Here is a 25,437-nt window from a genome sequence, read left to right as displayed (position 1 = left end):
GACTGAGCCGGGGAGAGGAGAGAGGGGAGGCAGAGGAGAGCAAAAAGAAGGGAGGGAAAAGGAGGAGACTGTTGTGAAGGAGGGAAGAAACAAAATGAAACGGAGAGAGTGAAAGGAAAAATGATTAACAAAAACATTTCAGCTGACAGGAGGATCAAAAGCTGTCCAGTCTCCTTAAGAAAGAGCTAATCCAGGTTTCGGTTTCACTGGAAAAGTGACAAAAATACAGTCAAAGCTGCCCATGGAAGCCTTTCTTTACCCATAATTCAAAGTAACATGCAGTTCTTAAGAGACAACACTACAAAATGTTATTTCATCAGAATCATGGCACCCAAAACCTGTGACAGTTGACTTTGCTTTTATTTAAAACAGTATTTTTACATTTTTATAATTGAAATGTAATTTTTCATATTGAATTCTAAATTGCAAAATGCATTTTCAAATTGAAAATGTAATTGTCAATTGAGAATTACATATTACATAATTATGGATAATAAAAAAACAGAAAATGTCCATAGCTATTGATGACGAGAAATGCTTTTAATAACCAAACTACACTCAAAACAAAAAGAGAATCTTTTTAAATGTTTTCTGTCTTTTTGAACTGAGAGAGGGGTTTTATGATTGACAGGTGAGTGGACCCTTTGGTGGACTGTCCCTCCCCATGGTGTCAGGTTGAGCTTGGTCCAGTTTCTTCCTGTGCATATTTGTTTATGTAAATATGGTGAAGCTGGGGCTGCAGGTATCAAGGAGGTTAGCACTCTTTTGTTCCATAGCGAGAAGACAGCTGGGATGTGTGCAACACACCAGCGACTTGTCCAGGGTGCACCTCCCCACCAGTAGCTGGATAGGCTCCAGCAGCCCGTGACCCAGAAAAGGATTCAGCTGGTTCTGAAATGGACGGATGTTCAAGCTGCTCGGTTTGCAGTTATAGTTTGCTTCAACCAGTTAATAATCAGAAACCAGATATCTTTTTATTGTCTTTGTCACTCAACAAAACCTATTTTCAAATGGAAAAACAAAGTTGTTTCAGGAATTCACGTCTGACCTCTTTGCTTCTGCTGAGACTTAAAATGTTATTCTTATGCTGTGTGTCTTTAAACTTTAATTTGATTAATTGATTGATTTTTTCCAAAGTATTAATTGAAGTCAAAACAATTAAAAAATCACACAAATTTATTAAACTCATTACAGAAACGATGAAATACATAAAGATGAAAAAAACAAAACAGAAAACAAAACAAAAAAACACTTAATCACATTTTCTTAATTAAATATAGTGATCATTAACTTAAGTCAAGATTTATTGCTTAAAAAAGAGCGGGAAGAAGTGAGTTTATATAATCCCACCAATACTGAGGTAGATTCCTTTGATAGTAATCGGTTCTGATCCGATAGATTCTTCTCAAGTTACCAAACCCAGTCCTTATTAATGATTGATTATCTTCAGAATACATTCATTCTTGATTTCAGCAAACAGTGACGGTAACCGTTGTGTAATAATCATTGATAATTAAACACATGATCACATTCAACCCGTAATGACAATCTTTAGATTATTGATTGTAATTTAAACATTTCAGTAATCATTATTGTACATTGCAATGTAAAACTCATTGATTGTAATTGAAAGAGCTTTGATTATTTCACCACAATCAAATTCACACACATTTTCGGAATTATTGAAACACCTGTTGATCTTTAACTCCTTTTATCTTAATATGAATTCAGGGTTTCTTTCTACATTTTCTGGAATATTTGGATATTTGAACATTGTTTGAGCTCATTACTGAACCCGTTCCAAAGTTTAGTGCCACACACCGACACACAGAAACTTTTCTTTGTGGTTCATATCAGTTTGATCTTGAAGTTCCTACATCCCCTCAGTTTGTTCCTCCTTCATTTGAGCTGAAATGCTTAAAAAATTTAGACAGTCTGACTGAATAATTTCCATGTGAAGAGAGACAAAAGCACGTTTGTGAATAAAACATCACACACAGTTAAAAACACATTATCTGGACAGCTTAGTGGTATATTTGCACAAAATCCCTATTTCATCACACAACTTAAAAACTGAGGGGGATAAGAAAAAAACATTTCAAATATTCAAGATTCTACATCTTGTTCCCTTTCTTCTCAGAATCAAAGCCTTCACCTTCTAATGTCATGTATGTATTCTTAACAGCATTTGAAACTAACACAATTACATACAAGGAAATGCCCTCTGTCCTCTATCAATGTCTCCTTAATTGAACTAACCCCTCTGAGAAAGCACGTCTCACCCGTTCAAACTGTTGACGGTAGCAGAGCTCCAAAGCAAACAGAGCACTAAGCGAGCAGATCCAACCACCTAATTTGTCTGCAGTGTGTGGACAGACCCTCCGAAAACCTGATCCCTACGTGAGTTCGCTTTGACCCAACATGGCTGCCCCATCCTGCAGATGCATATCATGCTGTGTTTATCTCACATACTCAGAAAATGCCCTGCAGTGGGGTCAGTGCAGACCATAATGAACACAGCAGCTGATGATGGAGAGGCGACCCTATCATTCTGAAGCAAAGCAATGGTTTAAGATTTGTCATGCTGATTTGGTGAAATTGACCATTTATGGACAAAAAACACCCACAAAGATCCACCAACTCTGTCTTCAAGGCAGTTACAGATGTTGATCCAGCATTTAACTTTCAAATTCAGAACTAATGACAGCTGTGGGCCTTTCTTCTACTTTTAAAACACCAAAAATTCCACATTATTTTGCTCTGTTAGCAATGTGTGTCTTTTAAAATGTCATTTCAGACCAAACCAAAGAACGTAAACCATAAAAATCCTGCAAAAAGAAATCAGACCTGAGTAACAACCAGTTTGTTGATCATTATTACATCTGTACAGCTCAGGAGTCATGAATGCATGCACCCAAAAATCCCAGCCATGGCACAGGAAGCACCAACATGAACACCAACTGGACACTGCAGATACACTAGAAACAGTGGTCAAGAAAGATTGCATGTTGGATGTCATGTGTTTGATAAGCACCACTGCTGTCAGCTAAGAACAGGAAACCGAGGCTACAATTGACACAGACTCACTAAACTTGGACCGTAGAAGATAGAAAAATGTTGTCTCCATTTCTGAGTCTCCATTTCTGCTGCCACATTCAGATGGAGGGGTCAGAATTTGACCTCAACAACATGAAAGCAGCATCCTGTCTTGTATCAACGGTTCAGGCTGGTGGTAGTGGTGTCATGGTGTGGGGCATGGTTCCAACTCCACAGCCTACCAGAGTATTGTTGCTGACCATGTCCATCCCTTTCTGACCACAGTGTACCATCTCCGTGTGGAGGCCGTTTGAGTCCAGAGAACTCATTGTCATGTTCTATAAACCAGTCTGAGATGATTCCCGCTTTAGGACATGGCGCCTTATCATGCTGGAAGTAGCATCAAGTTGCTGCTAATTGATTGGCTGATTAGAAATTTGCATTAAAAGGGACCAATATATTGCAAAATTGCCTTTTTGGAGCTTTTAAGTGTATTAAAATGGTAAATCATTAGAAATGAAAAACCTAGAGTGGTATTTTTATCTGTTCATGCATTTCTGAGTATTCCTATCAAAACCTGCTCTCTTAGCAACAGCCCCTTCCAATAAACAAAACCGAGTGTGTTCTCATATTGTGAGATCACAAAGTGAAGAACAGCCCCTTCCGGAGAGAGTCTGCAATACCAGCCCCGCCCAAGGCTAACAGAAACACCCACTTTCTCTGTGGAGCTAGCGGTGATCGGCTAAACAAAGAGTCGGCAACCTGCAGCTCTTTTCTCCCTGTACTAAGGCTCTCTGTGGTTTGATAGAATAACTACGAAGTTCTAAGATTGTCGTGGCGCCTTTAACAACATCGAGATGGGCGAGCGGGCAGATGGAAGAGAGTGAGCGCGGGGAGGTGGCGTGTCTGCAGCGGTGAACACGCGGAGGGGGCGTGTCTGCGGCTGTGAACATTATGGCCACGACTGCCACCAGCGTATAATCCCAACAATGTTCCGACTAGAGCCCTGCGCGGGACTATTTTCTTCATCCCGCTCCCGCCTTCGCCCGCTGAATTTCTGACCAATCCCGCCCGCTCCCGCATGGTATGCGTTACACTCCCGCCCGCTCCCGCAATATGTATGTCCACTCCCGCCCACACCCGCAAAACTCATAGAATTTAGTCCTGCACAGTAATAGAGATGCATTGATTTTGTATTGTCTCCCGTCCCGCAGGAAAAAAACACGTATTTGTATTGATATTATTAAAGAGATTCGTGTCCCTCCTCCAGTCTCATCTTTTCATGCATTCCTCTTTTGTGTAATTTGCAACTTATTTATTAAATATATTTTCACAAATCCTGTTCGGTTAAAAGTGCTGGTGTGTGCGCGCGCACACAGACGGCCTGAAGCGCGTCTGTCTGCGCGGGGCGGGGCGTTGCACACCCCCAACAACAGGTTAGATGACAGTGGCCATTGGGCGTCTCTACCTGGTGCCTTCATGGAGCTTCAGTACATAAGAATCCAACAGCTGCACAGCCTAACGTAGTCCACTAATATATATTCATGAGATATTCATGGCAGCACTGGTCCCGCAGGTTTTTTTTTAGCCGCCCGCTCCCGCCCGCAGCACAATTCAAACCGCCCAATCCCGCGAGATTTGGGTTGGGTCCCGCGGGACCCGGCGGGACCCAATCCCAATGCAGCCCTCTAGTTCCGTCCCCAGCAGGACAACAATGGAGAATTTGGCGAAAATTGAAGTTCCTGAAGAAATCAGTACATTTTATGGCACCTGGGCAAATTTGTTTGCTTTCAACAACTTTACCAGTATGAATAAAATGCAATGAGGAATTAGCAAACAACAAGGTCTCAAATGTGACGAGACATCCCAGAATAAACACGCAGCTTTAGCACCAAAACATCCTGATCCAGATGAGAAAAACAGGTGTTTGTTGACAAAGTAAAAGTTGCTGACTGCTAAACACTTTCATTTTATATCCACAATCTTTGCAAAAGTTCAGATGTTTGTTTTTCAGGGAGAAATGCTGAAACGCTGCTAAGGCCAACTCTTGGATGATGTCATGAAATGGGCGGAGAGAAAGGTGGAGAGAAAGGCGGAGCCTCAGAGTTTGAGTTGTCTAACTTCCGGGTCGGAAAATGATCTGAAAAATAAGTTATATTTTAGCGCTATGGCCTCACAGCAAGAAGGCCCCCGGTTCAAGTCCTGGCTGGGGGACCAGAACCAGAACACAAATGGGGGACCTGAACCAGAACACAGATGGGGGACCAGAACCAGAACACCGATGGGGGACCTGAACCATAAGAATAATCGGTGACCAGAACCAGAACACCAATAGGGGACCTTTCTGTGTGGAGTTTGCATGTTCTCCCTGTGCACGCGTGGGTTTTTCCTCCCACCGTCCAAAAGATGCTTCATTGGTTCATTGGTGACTCTAAATTTCCCCAGGTGTAAGTGTGCATGGGTGTGTGATTGTGGCTCTAGCTGCCCTGTGGCCCCGGATGAATGAATGAATTTATGGATATAACATATCATGCTTAAGAAAAGCGTGATATAGGCTTTTTAATGAGCAGTTGGACAGGTGTATGAAGCAGCAATTGCTTCTACAAAACAATGCTAGAGATATTTTTCATGCTCTGTTAACTCCTTTAAGATTTTCATATTAACATCAGTATCTTAATTAACTGTCATGGTACCTCTGTCAGCCCCGCCCCCTCTCCTCTGCTCTGCTCCTGACTCCACCAGCTGTGAGCAATTCAAACCCTCATCAACCCTGCTGCTCTTAAGGAGACCCAGCTCCACCATTCAACGCCAGTTCGTTACCCCTTATGGTGACTACGCCTGGTTGAGTCTGTTCATGTCTCGTTTGCTCTTGCCTTGCCTTGCCTTGCCTTGCCTTGCCTTGCCTTGCCTTGCCTTGCCTTGCCTTGCCTTGCCTTGCCTTGCCTTGCCTTGCCTTGCCTTGCCTTGCCTTGCCTCAAACCAACCTTGTACCTCCTTGCCTCAGGATTCACCAAAACGAAGGTCACCCGTGTGGAAGTCATCTGCTACTCACCTGCTGCTTCAGCGAACCTTGGAACCGGTCCGCCGCGGTATTACCTCCAGCCACGTCGCGAGCCTTGCTCCTGTCCGGATCGCCAGCCTGCCAAAAACAATCTTGTTATCTCGATTGAGATTAAATATTACTTACCAAGCCACTCACCTGTGTGATCATTCTGGGTTTCAGCGTCTGGGTCTGTCTCGCCTGAAAACTATGACATTAACGTGATTTTTTTGTTTGGTTTCTAACAACAAACATTTTGTCTTTGTCCATCCAGAGTTAATGTATTTTGTTAATCAGCTGTGTTGACTTTCGGAGTAAACTGTGAAAATTGGATTTTATTTTTGGCTTACTCCTCCAGACTTGCTCCGTCTTCGCCTTCGTTGCCATGGTTCGCTCAGATGCAGACAGGATAGTGTCTTTGTTAATCTTGTCAGCATAATCTAGATTTCAATCAGGTAAATGCAGGTGGCAGGTGCAGCAGCTCCAAACGTTTTTCTGTCTCATAAAGTTTTCTATCATTGGGCTGTAGCCTACTGTAAGACATTGATGGGATTTACTCTTATGTAGTACATTTAATGTATAGAAACTACTTTAAATGGATGCAATGTCTCCACTACACCGTATTAGAATATATTGTATATAGAAGCTATTTTGTGGTCTTGGGTAGAAAAAGAGTCTGTTGTTTGAGAAAGAACTGTTTGCGTTAAGTTTTTAACACTACTTTTAAAATGCACAACAGTGTATATATAGAAACAAATACTTTATTGAAAAAGTCAGTATTATAAAAAACACATTACTTAAGTCCAATGAACTCATGTTCTATTTAATCAACTCCTCTTAAAATTAATAAAAATTAACTGGGAAAGCATTTTTTTGTCATATGGACAAAAGAAAAAGGTTTTAATGTGTTGGATTACAATTTCTGGAGATTTCAGACTGGGCTGTCTGCCTCTGTGTCCGGCTTTCCTGCGAGTTTCTTTTCAGGCCATTTAGTTGGAAACATTTTTACATATCACTCATCCTGAGCTTTAGCCTCTCTGCAGACGAGGCGGCTCAGCCTGCAGCTTCAGACTTCGGCAGCACAGTGTGTGTGGAAACTGATCCTCCTCTTCCAGCTCAAACTCATCAGGGTTGGTGCCTCAATTACTTATTGCAGAAATTCCATTTGGCAATAAATCCCCTTTTCCATTCAAACACGTCATCCTTTTTCACATGTTAAGAGTTTGAATACGTAAAAGCAAAACGAGTGTCTTCTTTTTCAACTATTCTGGCCATAAAAACAAACTTGTAGGTAGGTAGGTAGATGGGTAGGTTGGTAGGTTCGTCGTCATGGGAGGACAAACCCCTGCATGGGATGTACCAACGGACCATAACTGAAGTGGCTGATATCAAGAAGTCCTACCAATGGCTAGAAAGGGCTGGCCCACAGGACAGCACGGAAGCGCTCATCCTGGCAGCTCAGGACCAAGCCCTGAGCCCCAGAGAAATAGAGGATCAGATCCACCACACCAGACAAGACCCTAGGTGTAGATCTACCACACCAGACAAGACCCAAGGTGTAGGCTGTGCAAAGAGGCGGCTGAAACAATCCAGCACATCACTGCAGGTTGTAAGATGCTGGCAGGGAAAGCATACATGGATCGCCACAATCAAGTGGCTGGAATAATATACAGGAACATGTGTGCAGAATATGAACTGGAAACCCCAGGGTCAAAATGGGAAACACCTCCGAAGGTGGTAGAGAATGAGAGGGCAAAGATCCTGTGGGACTTCCAGATCCAGACTGGTAGGATGGTAATGGCGAACCAACCAGACATTGTAGTGGTGGATAAAGAACAGAGGAAAGCCGTTGTGGTGGATGTGGAGGTGCCAAGGGATGGGAACATCAGGAAGAAGGAACATGAGAAACTGGAGAAATACCAGGGACTCAGAGAAGAACTGGAGAAAGCCTGGAAAGTGAAGGTGACAGTGGTGCCTGTGGTAATTGGAGCACTTGGGGCAGTAACCCCCAAGGGAGAGGAATTACCCACAAAGGGTGTTTCTGATAATGCACACTCATCTTGCTGGTATCGGGTTGGACTCCCTTTTGTCTTCAGAGCTCCCTTCATCCTTGGTGGCATAGATTCATCAAAGTTCTGGAAAGATTCCTCAGAGAGTTTGGTCCATGTTGACATGACAGCATCACACAGTTGCTGCAGATTTGTCGGCTGTACATCCATGATGTCCATCTCCCGTTCCAACACATCCCAAAGGTTCTCTGTTGGGTTGAAATCCAGGTGAGTCTGTGTGAATTGTAGACTCAGTTTCCTGTTCCTAGCTGACAGCAGTGGTACCCGGTGTGGTCTTCTGCTGCTGTCTTCCATCTGCCTCCAGGTTGGACGTGTTGTTCTTCTGCAGACCTCGGTTGGAACCAGTGGTTCTTTGAGTTCCTGTTGTCTTTCTATCAGCTGGAACCAGTCTGACCTCTGACCTCTGGCATCAACAAGACATTTCTGCCCACAGAACTGCTGCTCTCTGGATATTTTCTCTTTTTAGGACCATTCTCTGTAAACCCTAGACATGATTGTGGGTAAACAATCCCAGTAGATCAGCAGTTTCTGAAATCCTCAGATCAGCCCGTGTGGCACCAACAACCATGGTTCAAAGTCCCTTCAATCCTCTTTCTTCTCTGTTCTGATGCTGGTTTGAACTGCTGTTTCTATGAAAGAATGCAGAGAGAAGTTCATGCCTGCAAAGGTTCTGCAGTGAGATAGACTGAATCTGAGGCCGAGGTGAGGATCAGGTCTCCCTGGACTCCTGCCATGACCGCAGCTTTCCAAACTGTCACTTTTCTGCAGCCATTAGGCAACACGACCCTGAAAGTGTCTGAAAGCCGATCTGATCTGCAGACAAACTCAAGCGCACTACATGTGACTAAATCGCAAAAGATTTTGAGTCTCTTATTTTAGTAGTTCCCCCTCGTCTTAGGCTTTAGTATTGCTGTGATTCAAGACTGCGTTGTAAGAACATGTTTAATAGTGATAAATTTGACATTTTTACGCTATTTGTTCAAGTCATACCAGAGCAGTGACTTGGTCTGCCCCAGACTCTCAATTATTTATCTAATTAAGACAGACATTTGACTCTTGCCATTAAGAAAACACAAACTCAGAGAAAATGTCATTATTTAGGTTTATGTGCTTACACAGTTAGATTTAAACACTGTTGAGGACAACACAATTAGGCACAAGAAAGTCATTAATAATGTCAGAGGCCGTGATAGTGAAAGCCAAAACTGGATCCATGAGCCAAGTCCATCTCACGTTTCATTCAATTGTACATATTTTCCACTTTTTCATGTCAATGTAATCATGGTGTAAATAAACTGACCAAACAAAACATTTCAATAGCTAACACTACTTCTTCTCATGTCAGACTAAAACGAGAAGGACACTTTCATGTTGGGAAACACTTACAACCATGTTCATAATGGAATGAGTGAAAAAGAAAAAGGCAAATGATGTCATTCATGAGTTTGGACAAAGATGAATACTCCTTTTTTCATTTTAAACACACAGAAAGGTTCATGAAAAGTTGTAAAAAATTGGACAAAGTTTGTGGTGTGAAGACGTCTGGCCTCTCATCCGAGCGACTTCTTCTGTTCTGTCCGACTGGTGTTGAGCTGGAGAATCTTTACTGATCTGTTGCCACCCGCTATGGGAATCAAACCCTTGGATTGGTAAGCCAGTTTGAGAAAACGGTCAGGAAACTGGTTACAGACCGCCAGTCCAGTTAATGTTTTTTAGAACTTTTCAGTATATCATGACCTGGATGACTGAGAATCTACATCAACAGAAAGGTTCATATGTTAAACTCCCTTATATTAATAATACAGCTCTCACCCTGTTGGATTGCTCGGTTCGTTGGGTGAAGGACTGAAAGGACTAAAAGGGCAGTAAAAATACTGATGTTGTTTCAGTGTTGTTCTAGGTTGAGTGGTACAAGTTTAGGCCAAATATCTTAATTCCAAATGTTCTTTGTATCCTCTAACTTAAGGACACTTTTTGGTGGCTTGTACTACCATAAAACAATCTATTTCTTTCTGAGAATATTAGGCTTAATCGCTTTAGAACCTGCCTCACAACTTTATCCAGAAGGATTTACTGCAGTTCGCAGCTTTTCAAGGACATGGCTGAACTCAATTCAACATCGGGCCATTGACCCTGAATGTTTGGGGAGACGGCCAGCTTTTCTGATTATTATTGATTAGATTCACCCAGTTTCTGCCTACTCTCCTTTGTTTCCATCTTTTTGCTCTGTTCAGTCAAAATGATGACTCTGAGTTCTGGTCCCAACTGCTCTTAGGGGTGGATACACACTGTCTGCAGGTTAGGCCTGCACACCAAATCCTAAATTTGTTGTTATCGCGATATCAATCTGTGCAACATGCATATCACAAGAGTCCGCGAAAATTGCAATAAATGGTTACTTTAAATTTGCAAAAAAATCTTAGGGCACTTTAAAGTATTTAACAAATTAAATAAATCCATTTATTCATGTGTTAGCTGCTCGCCTCCCATGCAGACGAGGGTCATTTGAAGAATAATTGATGTTTTGTTGACTAGTGAAATGGAAACTAGGTTTTTGGTTGTGTTGCTGTTTGTTCATGTATCGCAAGATATATTGTCTTTGCAATATTGATCTCTAATATTGCTAACAGCATGTCTTCCTCCTATGGTACTGCAGGTGAACATTGGGTAAATCTGCACGCCACATGCAGATCGCCCGCAGCAACCTTAAGGTCGTAGGTAACCCGGTGAACCCGTGAGGCATAAATGCTCGTGCCACAGTCTTCCTACGGCATGCTGCAGGTGTCAGGCTGTGGTGACACGTAAGGGAAAGTTAGGGTGAAGTAGGTGAGACGCAGGGGTGTCCCACAGATTTTTCCTTTCTTTTAACGACCTCTTGAACCCGGAGCACTGCACCGTCAGGGCGGTTGAGGTGAAATGCATGCGCTCCTCGCATGTCCTTAGTGGGCGGCCTGACTGTGAGAAATGAGGAAATTAGACAATCAGAGTGTAGTTTATGTGGCGTCCTACGGGGACACACCCTGCGGCCAGTAAGGAGCCATTGGGATACCTCTCCAATGACTGAAGTGCTCTGTTAAGGGTGCCGTTCGACAGCATCACCCGCCTGTCGTAAATGTGATTAACTTGCATTATCCGTACAAATTCTATACAGTACACCTACCGCACACACGACAATGGTACGTTCCACTTTGATGAGGTGGTTGCAGGAGCCTCAAGGGAACTGCAGGTTACACCTGTGCTCCTCTAAAGACAAACCTCTACAACCCTCTACAGGCCAGGACAACCCAAAAACCTGCAGCCCCTGCTTGGGGGTCGACTCGTACGTGTGCTGTGGGTCTCATGTTGGTGTACTTTCATGTTTAACTAATTTGAAGACTTTTAAGCATCAAACCAACAGATGAGCCATGACAAACGAACAAAGATGAAATTACAATAATTTAAAAGTAAACTCAGAGATTATCTTAGAGCAGGGGTGTCAAACTCATTTTGCCTCGGGGGCCACATTCAACCCGTTTGATCTCAAGTGGGCCGGACCAGTAACATTATAGCAAAATAAAGCAGCTTTGTTTTTGTTAATTTACTCAATTGGTAAAAATGCCTCAACCAACGTGGTAGCCTAATCATTTATTATTACACATTCATTCATGGGGAGCCAATATATCTTAAAAAAAATTTCATTTCACTTAAAAAAAGGTCTACTGAATATTTCACAGACTGAATATTTTACATCGGACTCTGAAGAAATCGCAATAATAAACTCAAGAGGGGCTGCGGAAAAAAATGAAACACCCTACCTAGAATGTAAATGTGCAAATCAATGAAAAATTGAAGTAAGTTAAACTCGCAAACATTGAACATAAGAATTTGGAGCTAACGTTCTTTCTCCCCTGAAACTTCACCCTGCCATCAAAATCAGGATTCAGAACCTGTGAGAAAACATATTTACTGTCATTCAAGTGAGTCAAACACAATGAAATGTCCAAGAGTCTTTTCCTGGTTTGCTGCCTGAATTTTGTTATAACACCTGCCTTCTTCCTGACCGGTCTGTTCAACACCTCTAATAAATATGTACAACTGTAAATTTTCTGTGATGTTGGTGCTTTCATCAGTAGTGACTAAAACACAATAAATGACTGGATTCCTTCATTTGGCACCCAAGTCTCCTCAGAGATGTTGGATCTGTAATTGTAAGCCTTGATAGACTCATATTGGCAAAGGTCGACTGCTTTTTGGGAACAAGACTTCTGCAGCCTTCAGCCTTTTTTCATAAGTTCACCATCAGAAAATGGTTTAGATGTTTGCTCCAACTTGTCTGCAATCAGGCATCTGTCACTGCTCCATCACTGACGTCACGGCTGCAGTAAATGCAGACGGTTATTTTGTCAGTCCAGCTAATAGTTGATAAATCTTCTCTTTTCTAAACTGCAAACAGTGAAACTTTTCTTTATGGTGAGTCTCAGTGGTGCTGAATTTTATATTCTTTGAGCACTGCGACCTGTTGATGACATACCAATCACAAAGGTTTTGCATTCATCTCCATGAACAAATAAAACTCTTTCCATTTTTTCCTGGAAAGCTCAGCCCTCCACTTCAACCTTATTTTATCATTCTGACAACATTTTGTTCATTATTGTATCACTACTGATCATTCTTATAGCAATGTAACAGTGCTGAGGCTCACGAGGAACCAAACTACATCTTACCCAGAGACAGAGCTGTTAGGTTTCCCTTTTGGCACATGCAGATATTTGCTGTTTCATTTGTTTTGCTTTTCCTTTGCTCCCCCTAGTGGCGGAATTGCGCATTTTGGTTATTTCTTTAAAAAAATCATAACTCGCCACAGGAATGGACTAGAAACGTGCTTTTTTTTTCAAACATCCTTTTGATTTTTACTCTTCGTGTGTGGGCCACACTAAACCACCTGGCGGGCCTGATACGACCCGCGGGCCGTATGTTTGACAGCCCTGTCTTAGAGGAAGCATTTTCTACACAGAAACTAAAACACACTTCTGTTTATAATTGAGGTGGACTTGAGGTACAGAAAAATTTAAAAAACTGTAGAAATCACCTATTTAAATGCAATTGGAGCTTCTTTTTTTTAAATTACACATTAAGAAAAGTCTTCTATGTTTTCTACTTTTATTTTTACAGACATTATGTCTCCCAATCACAAAAACTGACAAAGTTGTTCATGATGATGAAGGGATTCTGTGACTGTCATGGTCTCAGTCTGATTATTTCTCAAACTTTAAAATTTGAGATTGCACTAAAGAGTTTATAATTTCCTTTACGTGTTCTTGGAGTTTCTACACTCCTGCCTCAAATCCCACTGGAATCTGGAATCTGTGAATGCAACCAGTCCGCCCTCTAGTGGAGAGAAACACTATTACAGTTTTTGGGAAGCTTCTGTTACAGTAAAACTATACTTTTGCTGAGGGTGTAAAGATTCATTTGAACAACAATTCCATTCATATCATAACTTGTGGTTGATGATCTGATTCAAATTTGACACCGGTTCATGTTGAACGATCAGAACCACCGACCTAAAGTGGATCCAGACCATCTTTCTCCAAACTTCCAGCAGTGAGACTCAGACAGCAATTCCTACTACTGAACAGGGAAGTTTTCCAGATTTTTGAATTTCTTCCAGATCATCAAGTGTAAATGAAATATGTGTCCAAATAAACCAGAAGTGGGGGAGGCGGGTGGGTGGGTCGGCCCCGTCCTGGGGGTGGCTGCTTGGGGGAGCGAGTTGGTCCTCTATCCATATGGCGCCCTGGAGGTTTGACGGGTGGGGGTCTCCACTGAGGCAATCAGTGGCTGCCCCGGCTGGTCGGCTTCCTCATTCCCATCGAGGCCTGAGCAGAGTTCTCCCTGGGGCGGTGCTTGGGGGCGGGGACCTGGGCTTGCTGAACTCGGGGGCGGGGATCTGGGCTTGCTCCTGGAGGGATTCCCTTTGTTGCCGTATGGAACATGCCCCCCCCCCCTCGGTTTTAATTGCAATTTGGACATCTAGGACCCTTGGTAGGGGGTGTTTGGACATCACTGCCAGCAACCAGTGGATGTCCTCTCAGTGCGCCCGCCATTTTTAACTGCACCCCTTTAGTACACACACCCCCTTTACATCACAAAATACTCACTCCAACACACACACCCATACACACACACACCCACGCTCACTAACACACATACATCACACAAGGAAGAGGGACTTCTGATCTTCTGTCCCCCGCCCCATCCCTGGCAGAGGGAACCTAGGCCCTCTGCTGCGGCGGCCCTGTTCCTGGGGCGCTGGCTTCCTGGGCCCGGCGGCCCTCTCTCCACGCAGGGAGAGGGATCCCTGAGCTCTCTGGCAAGACCGGGAGCCAGGGATCATATCACATCTGAGCCTGGGGGTGGTGTGGAGGCTGCTCTACGGGTCAGGCTGGGGGATTCCACTCTCTGCCCCTGCACCCCCCTACTCTCTGGCGTTGGGGGCCGCTGTGGCGGTTCTGCCGGCCCTGCCAGGGGTGGCGGATGTGTTTGCCCGGCAGGCGGTCTTTCTCTATCTACTGTACTGTGGGAGTTTTGGGGGGTCCCGGCTGCCGCTGCTGCAGTGGTGGGGGCCTAGGTGGGGGGGCGGCTGGGTTCCCTCCCTCTTTTTAAATTCCATCATCCACCCCTGAAGAACATTCATGTCCAACATTCACGTCCAATACTTGTTTTGCTCTACTTTTAATTTTGATAGGGAATTTTGGACTGTTCTCAGCTGGAGGAAGGCCCCTCTAGCAAGGCCAAGTGGGCCCCAAAAGTGTCAAAAAGTGGCAGACAATGTGGGCCCCAGATAGGTTTGTGTGAAGTTTCCATGGTGGCCCCTCCTGTGTTTCCCCACGTCGGCTTAAGTAGACACTCAGTGGGCTGGCTCACTACGCCTGGCTGTGTTGTGACCCTGTGGGCGTGCTCTCCACTGATGTGTCCATGGGTTCTTATGGGTTGAGCAAAAGTCCAGCTTGGTAAAGAACTAAGGCGGGGGACCATGAGTCGGAGGGAGGATAGGTTGTGTACAGTCTGACATGTAATAAGAAGAAGGATTGTAACGAAGATCGACCGGTAAATTGAGAGCTTTGCTTTCTGGCTCAGCTCTCTTCACCACAATGGAACCGGTACAGCGACGCATAACTACGGACGCTGCTCCGATCTGAGTAGGAAACACATTTTCCAGTTTCAGTGGAAAGTCACAGACAGTTGTTGTATTTGTAGAAAAAGACCAGAGCATCAGTGATTGGGCAGAGATCTGCATGCTGAAGACTGCTGTGTGAACGACCAGGACACGGGACAGACTCAAACACAAAGGATGGAGCTCTGTTTCATGGTTGAGGATTTAAAATGAGGTGTTAAATCAATGTTAATGAGGAGACTGACTCTCTGACCTAATAAAGCGTTTTTCTGCCTGCAGCGGTGAATAAACTCTAGATGACAATGTGTCACGCAAATGAGCTGAACTGGGTGAACACGCTGACATACATGTCTGCATGTTCAGACTCTGACCATGGGTTGTATTGATCAGGAGGGCTAATAACATGGTCTCTCAAATGAGCTGTTTATGACAAAGAGCAGAGAATAACTGACCTGTCTGAACAATCCTGATGAATGAACAGGGTTCTCAGTCAGAGCTGCCGTTTGTCTGTCAAGATCCTTTTGAAAGACACAAAGGTGTTTGAATTTTTGGTTAATAAAAGAAAATCCTACAATTGTTGCTGACAAGAACAATAAAAAAGACAAAGCCGAATGAGCAGACGAATTAAAAAAGAACCTCATGAAACAGACAGACAACAATCTGACCTCAAGAGCTCATCAAATCTCAGGTGTGTTCACATTATCAGCATGACAGGTGTCTTTAAACAGGTAACCAGTCTGTCTGCCTGTTGAAAGGCTGAAAACACTGTTGGTCTGTTTGGTGAAAAGGTGAGCGACACAAAGATCAGACCACAGAAAGAGAAAGAGAGGTATGGAAAAACAAGGTAAGGACAATAATCCAGATGGTTCTGAAGTGGGAGGTTAAAGTAGAAAACTGAAGAGAATGAATGACCTCTAAAAACATTCAACATAAAGGTCAAGACTGCCCTGTTTCAGGAGACGATCTAAAAGAAAAGAGCAACCAAATCATCCAGACGCCACGCGCACAATCTGAAATCTCTGGACTTTGAAAGCCTTCTGAAGCCAAACGTGCCCAAGTTTGATCACAGTTTCCGGTTCCAACAGGATGATGAGCAAAAACATTAGCATCAGTCACCATTGTCAGCAGAAGAAACCCTTTAAAGCTCAGACAGATGGAGCAGCTCGCTCTGTAGTGCAACCAAACTGCCCGCCGAGCGCTGCAGAAGGCTCACTCACAGCCTGCCACTGGCGTGAATGCAGAAAAGCTTGAACAGCCTTATCCTTAGTGCTTTAAAAGATTCTGTACCACAACAAATCAAAGAGGTGTCTGTTTTTATTGTTGTCAACTGTTTATTTTCTCCTAGTCTTCTTAGTTGCACATTTTCTGTGATCATTTTAAGGTTTTTCTTTGTTTAAGGAGCCATACCAACAGGTTTAAATCATTTATGGAGTAGAAATTCCACATGTTGACTCCAGTCACACGTCTGTTTGCTGTAAAAGCATAATGTCACTGTTTTACTGCTGAAGAGGGTCACAGACAGACGGAACATGGAAAAGAGCTGAAATATACACAGCAAAACGTCCAATAAAGTTTAGAAAATTGTGTCAAAGACTTAATCGCTTAATACTTTGGGTTTCTACTTTTTTGTATTTTAGTTTGTAGAGAGAACAAAGAGCCAATTGAAATGTTTCCGCCCCCTAATCAATAACAGCGGTAAGGATGTACTGGATGTGGCCGGATCATCAGATCCTCCTCCTCCTCCACGGCGGGGCAGCAGGAAGCTCAGGCTCCGAGAACAGCCACGACAGAAGATGGAGAAGCGGGACGCTCGCCTGCTGGCTGGGCTGCTGTTTCTGGCTGCATGGTTTCACCTGGAGGCTGCAGCAGGTAAGATGCTGGAGAATGACAGGTACTGCGCTTGATCCTCCACAACAGACCTTACTGGGAAGATTTGTTAACTGTGGGTTTCTAGTAAAGACTGATGGAATGATTATCTCCATAAGGATGGACAGAAAAGAGGATGAGGGTCATTAGTTTATAACTAAAGAAAAAAGGTTGAATTAGACTTTTTCATGGAAGCAATATATACAACGTATTGCAGCTTATGTTTAATAGTTTTTGCCCCAAAATGCTGCTTTCATCAGACGTGTAATCTAACTTCTTACTAGCAGAGTCCCTGATTCGACGGCGCTGTGGGCGGGGCTGACCCGAGCTCCTGTCACTCTGCAGCGTGTGTCTGTCAGCTGTGACGGTTTTCCTTCGATGCGGTGCTGTGTCTGCATCAGGCATCAGGAAGGAAGTGTCACACATTCGAGAGTCAGAAAGAGGAACTGGACCCAGAGACCATGAAGCAGCGCTCACATCCCTGCAGTTCCTTCACAGAGGCAGGGGGTGGGGTGGGGGGGGGTCAATGTGTATCAAGCTTTAATTAAGCATGACCCACAATGCATCATCAGGCAGACGGGCAGCAGCTCAGCTGATCGATGGCATGGATTTTGATGACACTGACCCACTGTTTGCCCTAATTAATGACCATGTCCAGCTGCATGAGCATCACATGACCAACTTCTCTCACCAGACGTGCTGAAGGTCGATGTCGCCCAGGATGGAGGAAGCAGTGGCGACACCATCAGCCACTCCCTGACTGTGGTGCAGCGTCTGGAAGCTCTGCTGGTTCAGGGCAATGGAAGCGACGTGTCTCTGCGGGTGGAGACCCCCAAAGCAGACGAGGTGAAGGTGTTCCAGGCTCACTCCCTGGTGCTCTCCCTGCAGAGCGCCGTGTTCGAGGAGATGCTGCTGGGCCGCAACAGCAGCACGCTGGTGCTGAGAGAGGGCTCTGACTGTGCTGCTGTGTTTGACAAGTTCATCAGGTGAGTCTGGAGTGCTCAACATCCACCCCACCCCGAACCTGTCCGAGTCCGGACGGATCATCCCACAAGCCCAAACGAGACGCTCCATCAAGAGGTGGACATAAAACCAAATGATTAATGAGGAAACTGCTGTGTAGCTCAATTTGAGCTCCTGTGGTGCAGTGGTAAGACACTGACGGGCCAGCGCTGCAGCAACAATCAATGCAAAAATCTATTTCTATCACAAACCCCTAATGAGTTTCTTTAAAAACGGATTCATCGAATCTGTGACCCAAAAAGATGTCTTCCAGCTGTACATAAAAGCACAAATTGAAAATTCCTGAATATTTTTTAAACCTTTAGGCACCGAATGTGGGTATATTTCAAAAGATGCCATAATAATAAAGGGCAGTAGGTTATGAAGGTTGTGATTTAATAAATGTCAACAAACACAGCCTGAGCTAGGTGTCAAAATGCACACTAATGCTGAAAAAAGGGACAATTACTGTAGAAACTGTAGAAAATGTACCTGAGCTATTTTGCATGAACAGTTATGCAACAAATCTGTGTGTGTTCTGGCAGATAAGCGCTGCACCGCTCTGGTGTGATACAAGGATTATTATCAGATTTCTTACACATCCAAGTCTGATATGTGGTCTAAAACTTCTAGTTAAATGAACATTTGCAGTTATAAACTGTCATCTAGCTACTTTTAAACCACTAATGGGAACACAATAACAGACAGTTGTCGTTTCTGCCTTCCCAACGCAAAAACTTGTAAAGTAAGCTTTATATAGAAAAAAGAATAAATAAAGATTGTTGTACAAGTCCCAAACCTGAAATTCAAGTGGGACTCAGGTCCTCATGTCTCATCTCTGGCTGATAGAAACACGACCAGTCTCACAGTTCACCATGAATCCATAGTTTACCCTCAGGAATGTAATGAAAACAAACACTCTTGTAGAAACCAGAGCGATAACACACCAAGGGTTTCTGTGTTAGTTATAACTTCAGGGAGGGATGGGCTTGTGTCAGGGTACCACACTGTTGCACAGTGTTTTTTTTTTTATTGAAACAAAGAATGTGGAAGTCCTCTGAGGAAACTGCTGTGAAACCAGAACTACAGAGGAGGGAGGGGAGCCGTCTGATCACCATGAAGCTAAAACCAGCATTGTTCCCTTCTCTGTGCAGATATCTGTACTGTGGAGAGATCTCCTTGCATCCAGACCAGGCCACCGCTCTGCACAAACTGGCCACTAAATACCAGGTGTTGAGTCTCCAACAGGGAGTGACCCACTACATGACCCAGAATCTGGCCAGAGAGTCCCGGTCGGGTCACGTGGCGAGCTGGTACGAGTATGCCTTGAAAGCAGAAGACGTGACGCTGAGGGACAGCTGCCTGCAGTACTTGGCCTGGAACCTGTCGTCGGTGCTGCAGAGCGGTGAGTGGCTGACCATCAGCAGCCAGCTGCTCATGACCCTCCTGCAGCGCTCCGACCTCATCCTGCAGAGCGAGATGGAGCTTTTCGCCGGGCTGGAAGCCTGGATTCTTCAGAACGAGCCGGATGGGCTGATGGCAGAAAACGCTTTGAGGGCTGTGCGTTACGCCATGATGCCACCAAGAGAGCTCTTCCGCCTGCAGACCCAATCCACAGTTCTGGCTCGCTATCAGGAGTCGGTGCGAGACCTTCTCTACATGTCCTACCAGTTTCATTCAGCTTCACCACTGCAAATGGCCAAATACTTCGATGTGAACTGCAGCCTCTTCGTGCCCAGGAACTACCTCTCTCCTGTGTGGGGGGCGCCCTGGGCCATCAACAACCCGACACGGGATGACCGCAGCACCAGCTTCCAGACCCAGCTGGGACCCAGCAGCCACGATGCCAACAAGCGGGTGACGTGGAACGCCTTGTTCTCGCCCCGCTGGTTACCCCTCAGCATGAGGTCCATGTACTCGGAAACGGGGGCCATGCAGCCAGCGCGGGTGGAAGGTGGTCGTCCTCGCATCATCATCACTCCAGCCACGTCCAGTGCCGACTTTGCTGGCGTGAACTTCCAAAAGACGGTGCTGGTGATGGCCCAGCAGCAGGGAAGGCTGGTGGTGAAGCACGTGTACAATTTCCACCAGAGCACAGAAGAAAACGGAGATTTCCTGGCTGAAGCCGACCTGTACCGCCGGACATCCGAATATCTCGTTGACAGCTCTCTCCTACTCCACATTGTGGTGAAACCTCTGTACCAAACCCTCATAACCACAAAGAACTAGACTCCCCACTCAGAGGCAGACCGCTCAGGTCCCGTTCTGGGATCTGAACGCGATTGGTTGCATAAAGCGCTTGTTTATCATGTCCTTGAGGGACACTGTGATGACATTTGTCTCAAAAATACTTTCTTGATTTTCTCACTGACACAAAACCAAACAACTACTTCCCAATGCATGACACTGAGATTTCAAACGTGGAACAGAAAGGAACTCTCCTCCAGTCCCTGTTTTCCTCTCAAGGATTTACCACTTATTTACATGTCTTTAATCCCGATGTTTAATTAACAATCCTGATGTTTTAATTCAATCAAAATTAACAATGTAAGACTTTTAAATTCATGCCAGGAAATTTTTGTCAGTGAGAAAAGCCAAGAATATTTTCAGAGGAAGGCTTGTTGCTGAAGGCCGAGTCACAGAGCTGCTTCGAACATTTAGCACATATGTCACGGATGGAAATGGGTCGAACATACGTGGAGAAAAGTTGTGGTCTTTGCATGAAATTTTCACAGATGTATCAGGAATGAACCACATTAAAACCACAGAAGTATGAATAAAACATGCAAAGAACACGTAAACCAATGTAGAACATGAACCGTGTGATTATTGTGATGTTTATATACAATAAATTAGTGATTCCTGCGTCAATTACGTAATCTGAACGTGATTTGTGCGCCGTATACGTGATCTAAAAGTTATACATCGATGGTTCATGCAGGAAAAGTCTGTTAAACGTCAAACGTAGAACTGTCGTGGAAAGACACACATTTGTGTTTGTATCTCACAAAAAAATCACACACAATTACATGAGATTTACGTAAAAATTGCGTCTAAACGATGTAAAATACGGCATCATTCTCAACTGACCAAAATCTTTTAAAAGCTTGAAACTGAATTCACGTAAAGACCAAAACCCTCAACAGACATCTGCGCACATCAACGAATGAGGAACACAGGAAACACGTATGACTGATGTAGATCACATGGATCACGAAAGACTGAAATTTAATATGTGGAAAATGTGCAAAATGTTCAAAGTAGCTGCGTGACACGGCCTTAACGTGTCGTCTGTCTTTTCTAGAATATGGTGCTACTGAAAAACCTTTTTAACATGAAGGTTCACATCTGTTGGTCCAGTGTTGGATGGTTGTCGTTCAAACAAGCCAACAGAATCTTTTAGATTTCAATCTAAAAGGAAAAACCCATTTTGATCAGGAAGGGATTTCATCATTAAATTCTCATCACCAGCAGTACTTTTATTACCTTCTTCACATAAATCTCAATGTCATAAAACATAATCTCACACATGTTTGTAGTTTGTGAAACACACTGGTTCATTTTTTCATTTGTGGTTTTCTTCGGTAGATGTTTTTAGATTTTGCCTGAAAATAAATGTTTTGGCTGTTTTGTGTGGTTTGATGTAATTAGTTTTCTTTCCTTTCATTGTGATTAATTGTTAAAACTTACACAATAACAAAATGAATAAATAAAATTGAATTTTTTAAAGCAGAAAGTGTTCATCAATTTCTGATCAAACTTGTAGTTAGAAAGGCAACAAATCCTGATGATAAAATGGTTTTCTTTGCCTCTTGGCCTGATAGATGATTTTCTCTGCAAAGAAATAGAGTCATAAGTAATCCAGCACAAATAGTCAAATATAATCATTTGAATTTCATTTCAAAGCTTAAGAAAATAAAAGCAAAAGTGTGCTAGTTTGCATTTGCAGAAGAAGCCAAAGATTGTCTTTTCTAATGTTGCATTAATGCGTCTTTGCAACCACTTTCATGCCTGATGCTGCTCATTCAAAGTCAACATTTAAAGAAAGTCATTTAAAAGGGTTAAAACGGGATTTCTGAAGTAACTGTAATCTCTTTCCACATCAGCCCTGAACCTGCTCTGCAGGAATGCATGAGAGTTTAAGCTTCTACCTGCTGCGTTTCAAGCAGGTTTTGCATTATTGTTATACTCTTGATGTTGTAGCTAATGCAAACATAGAGATAAAAACCAAAAGTAGTGTCATCACTATTATTGTCATCTTAAGTTTGCATCATATTCATCATGTTTGAAACCGATAATGAAACAACAGTTTGTCTTTAGAGTCACGAATGTGTTGTTTGTCAGCTTTATCTTTTACACAGATAAGGGCAAAGAAAAGAAATGAAACTGGAAAAAAAAACATGCAACGAAAGCTTGGGTTATTTTTCTACAGTCTTTCTGACGAATGGAACTCCATTTCCCACAATCCTCTGCACCACAAGCAGGAAGAACGTTCTCTCGCAGGGGTTCACTCTGATCCAAGTTAGGAGCTTTCAGCTGCCAGCCTTGGCCCATCATGTAAGTGCTGCTGCGGATTCTCTGCAGAGCAGTTGCAGAATTACCTCTTTTTGCGACGCCGGAGGGGGCCGTGCATTCAAGCCAAGCGGCCCGTGCACGGACACGCACGCTTCGGACGCCAAAAGGCTCAAAGTGCATGAAGATCGAGGCTCGTATTTTTGCATCTTTGTTTGCAAAGCGAGCCGCCAGAAGCTCCAGCGCGAGGAGGGACGATGGAGGGAGGGAGCGAGAGAGAAGGCAAAGTCTTTTGTGCCTCCCCTCCCCCTCTTCAAAGCAGAGGGGAAATGTCTCAGCCAAGGGGAGGTAAGACGCCCGATCCGTGCACGACCAGCGACATGCAATCACGGCTGCACGCTCCGCCACATGCACCGCTGCAGGGCGAGCGCGGCCGGTGCATTTTAAAGTTCGAAGGCGTCGGAGGGTCAGTTGCATTTCCTGTTTGAGATCTTCCCCTTTGCACAGTTCCTGGTAACACGATGCTGGTGCGCGTGCTCGCTCGCACTGAATGACGCTGTCGGTTAGCGCACGGGCAGGGATGTTTTAGCACAGGGCGCACAGTCACGAGATACGCGCAAGGACGGCGGCAACTCTTTTACAATAACGTCTGCACGAGTTGCCTGCACGCTGCCCCGTGCCAGGGCCACACGAGCACACGCATGCATGCAACAAAGCATGCATGCGTGTGCCCCCAGGGCCACGAGCACACACATGCATGCTTTGTTGCACGCTGGGGTCAAGACAGGAGAAGCTGCAGCTGTCAGTGTGTTCAAGTCGGTTAGGAAGGAGACAAAACGAAAATCTAAGAATAGACGGAGCTGGGCATTAGAGGAGGTGGTGTGTTTAGAACAGGACACCCTTCTGCAGAAAGTGGCCTCCTTTTGGGAGAATGTTTGCGTCCAGCACACAGTTTGCAGGAGCACCGACCGGATCTGTTCAGCCTGGGGGGGCTATTTAAGATCAGAAGTGAATCCAACTTCCAGGACAGCTGCAGTGGCGGCTTTCCTCCATGTTTTCCCAGAAGTCAAAAGGGAGGCTGGTTCATTGCATAACATTTACAGGGCCTGCATAACACACAGGTAGGAGAGAGAGATCCCCGGGTAGTCAAAGCCTGTTTATCTGGTACAGTCAAGTGTCCACCCGCCCACCTACGGAGAGGAACTGTCTTTTTGCAGCCAGCTCATCCTGTGATGAATAATGCACACATTTTATTTATGTTTGCTGCATGAATGAGTCCGTCCGGGGCTTTCCTGAGAACAGAGGTGGGTTTCTGTTGTCGCTGGGTGACGTTGGCGTGATGCACAAAGCTGCTGCTGCTGCTGCTGCTGCTGCTGCTGCTGAGCAGTCCGTTAATCACACAGAAGATTGTCCTCACAGCTCCGATTTTTGCAGTGACTTTTCTCAGGGGACAAAATGGTGCTTGCAGCGAAATCCCTTCCACTGGTCACCGTCGGGGCCAAACTGTCAGCTGCTGCTGCTGCGAGGAAGCAGGAGTCCTCAGTGTTGTTGATCTCAAACTTTATTTTAGGAAAAGGACACCAACATATTTCTCAGTTGGAGCTTTTTGCATTAAATGTTTTTGTTTTTGAGCATTTGTTTAACATGTTATGCTAAGTCATGCAGATGGGAAAGCATCACTGCAATGTGATTGCTGATGTGATTGGCAGTTGTACCTGGAATGGGAACACTAATTAGTGCATGATATCATCATAGTAGTAGTTTTAAAGGTTGTCATCTGGACTTGGTTTTTTTTAAAAGTTGGAGACGTTTCACCTCCTATCAAAAAGGCTTTGACAATTCTGAAATAGCTGGTAAAAGAGCTGGTTTACATATGTAACTAGTGCATGCATAGTTTCTGACTTTGGGATTTGGTTTCTGTTCACACAAAAACAAAAGGTAAATTTCACATTAGCAGTTGGTCCAGTGCCTCAGGTTAGAGGTTTCTGCAGAAAGTCTGGCTTCTCCTGTTCTGCTTTGACCACACAGTGACATTGACTGATATACATCGCCTGCTAGAGGCTTCACTGGATTGGGTCATTTTGGTTGTAACAACCTGTCAGTTTCTCTGCCTGTTTGGATCATAAAGACACACTCGCCTGCTAAATCAATACTTTTTTACTCCACTGGAAGCTTAGCGGTGCTTACATGTGCAGAAGACCTTCAGCGGGAGCGTACACAGCTCGAGCAACATCACAGAAAGTCAGAGGGGCCGGCTGCGGCGCAGAGGCGCTGCAGGTTCTATCCCGTCTATAGGAAGAAAACCACAGACTAAGAAACGAGGAGATGGATATTCAAGCCACTGAGCTACAGTGAGCCCATGATTGACAATGAGCCCATTTACAAACCTGCTATTCAACAGACCTACTATTCATACCTTTTCTCTTTACTTGAGCTAAAAAGTGACATGCAGGAAAATCTTATGCTCTACGACTGAAAGCCGCTGTTTCCTGAAAACAACATAAATGGACGTGTTTTTCTCCCAGAAATGTCGACACTTCTGGAACATGCACGCAGCCTTTCTCCTATGTTTTTGTAGGTTTCCATCTGTGCATGTATGTAAAAGAAATGCAAGTGATGGAAGGTATAATAATAATAAATTTTATTTGTTAGGCCCCTTTCTAGGAACCCAAAGTCGCCGTACATAAAAGTGAAAATAAAAATAAAAGCAAATTAATATACAATAAAATATACATTTAAAATAGGCCAGGAATAAC

The 25,437-nt window shown here is 44.1% G+C and overlaps 2 protein-coding genes across 3 annotated transcripts in view; both read left to right on the top strand.

Annotated features, from left to right (window-relative positions):
* Positions 1–16,949: 16,949 nt before the first annotated feature.
* On the top strand, positions 16,950–21,905 carry btbd17a (BTB (POZ) domain containing 17a). The gene is made up of 3 exons (XM_004080759.5): positions 16,950–17,170; positions 17,862–18,153; positions 19,324–21,905. The coding sequence occupies exons 1-3, from the start codon at positions 17,095–17,097 to the stop codon at positions 20,396–20,398; spliced, it is 1,443 nt and encodes a 480-aa protein (XP_004080807.1). The 5' UTR covers positions 16,950–17,094; the 3' UTR covers positions 20,399–21,905.
* A 740-nt stretch (positions 21,906–22,645) lies between these two features.
* map2k6 (mitogen-activated protein kinase kinase 6) overlaps positions 22,646–25,437 on the top strand; it is a 43,697-nt gene continuing 40,905 nt past the window's right edge. Inside the window, exon 1 of one of the 2 annotated variants that reach the window (XM_023949369.2) lies at positions 22,646–23,029. In XM_023949369.2, coding sequence (XP_023805137.1) covers positions 22,939–23,029 — 91 coding nt within the window. In that variant the 5' untranslated portion in view covers positions 22,646–22,938. Of the gene's footprint in view, positions 23,148–25,437 lie in introns of both variants that reach the window. The other variant, XM_078938143.1, reaches the window with a different exon arrangement.

This window comes from Oryzias latipes, chromosome 19 (genome assembly GCF_053564925.1).
Source record: "Oryzias latipes strain Hd-rR chromosome 19, Olatipes_Hd-rR_3.1".
Classification (NCBI taxonomy): domain Eukaryota; kingdom Metazoa; phylum Chordata; class Actinopteri; order Beloniformes; family Adrianichthyidae; genus Oryzias; species Oryzias latipes.
Note: the sequence above shows the minus strand (reverse complement) of the source record. Positions and strands in the feature narration are given on the sequence as shown.

Excerpts from the sequence above, each read along its gene's own strand:
- btbd17a (XM_004080759.5), top strand. The coding sequence starts at position 17,095 with ATGGAGAAGCGGGACGCTCGCCTGCTGGCTGGGCTGCTGTTTCTGGCT. Across the intron at positions 17,171-17,861 it reads TCACCTGGAGGCTGCAGCAG|ACGTGCTGAAGGTCGATGTC; the intron begins GTAAGATGCTGG and ends TTCTCTCACCAG. Across the intron at positions 18,154-19,323 it reads GTGTTTGACAAGTTCATCAG|ATATCTGTACTGTGGAGAGA; the intron begins GTGAGTCTGGAG and ends TTCTCTGTGCAG.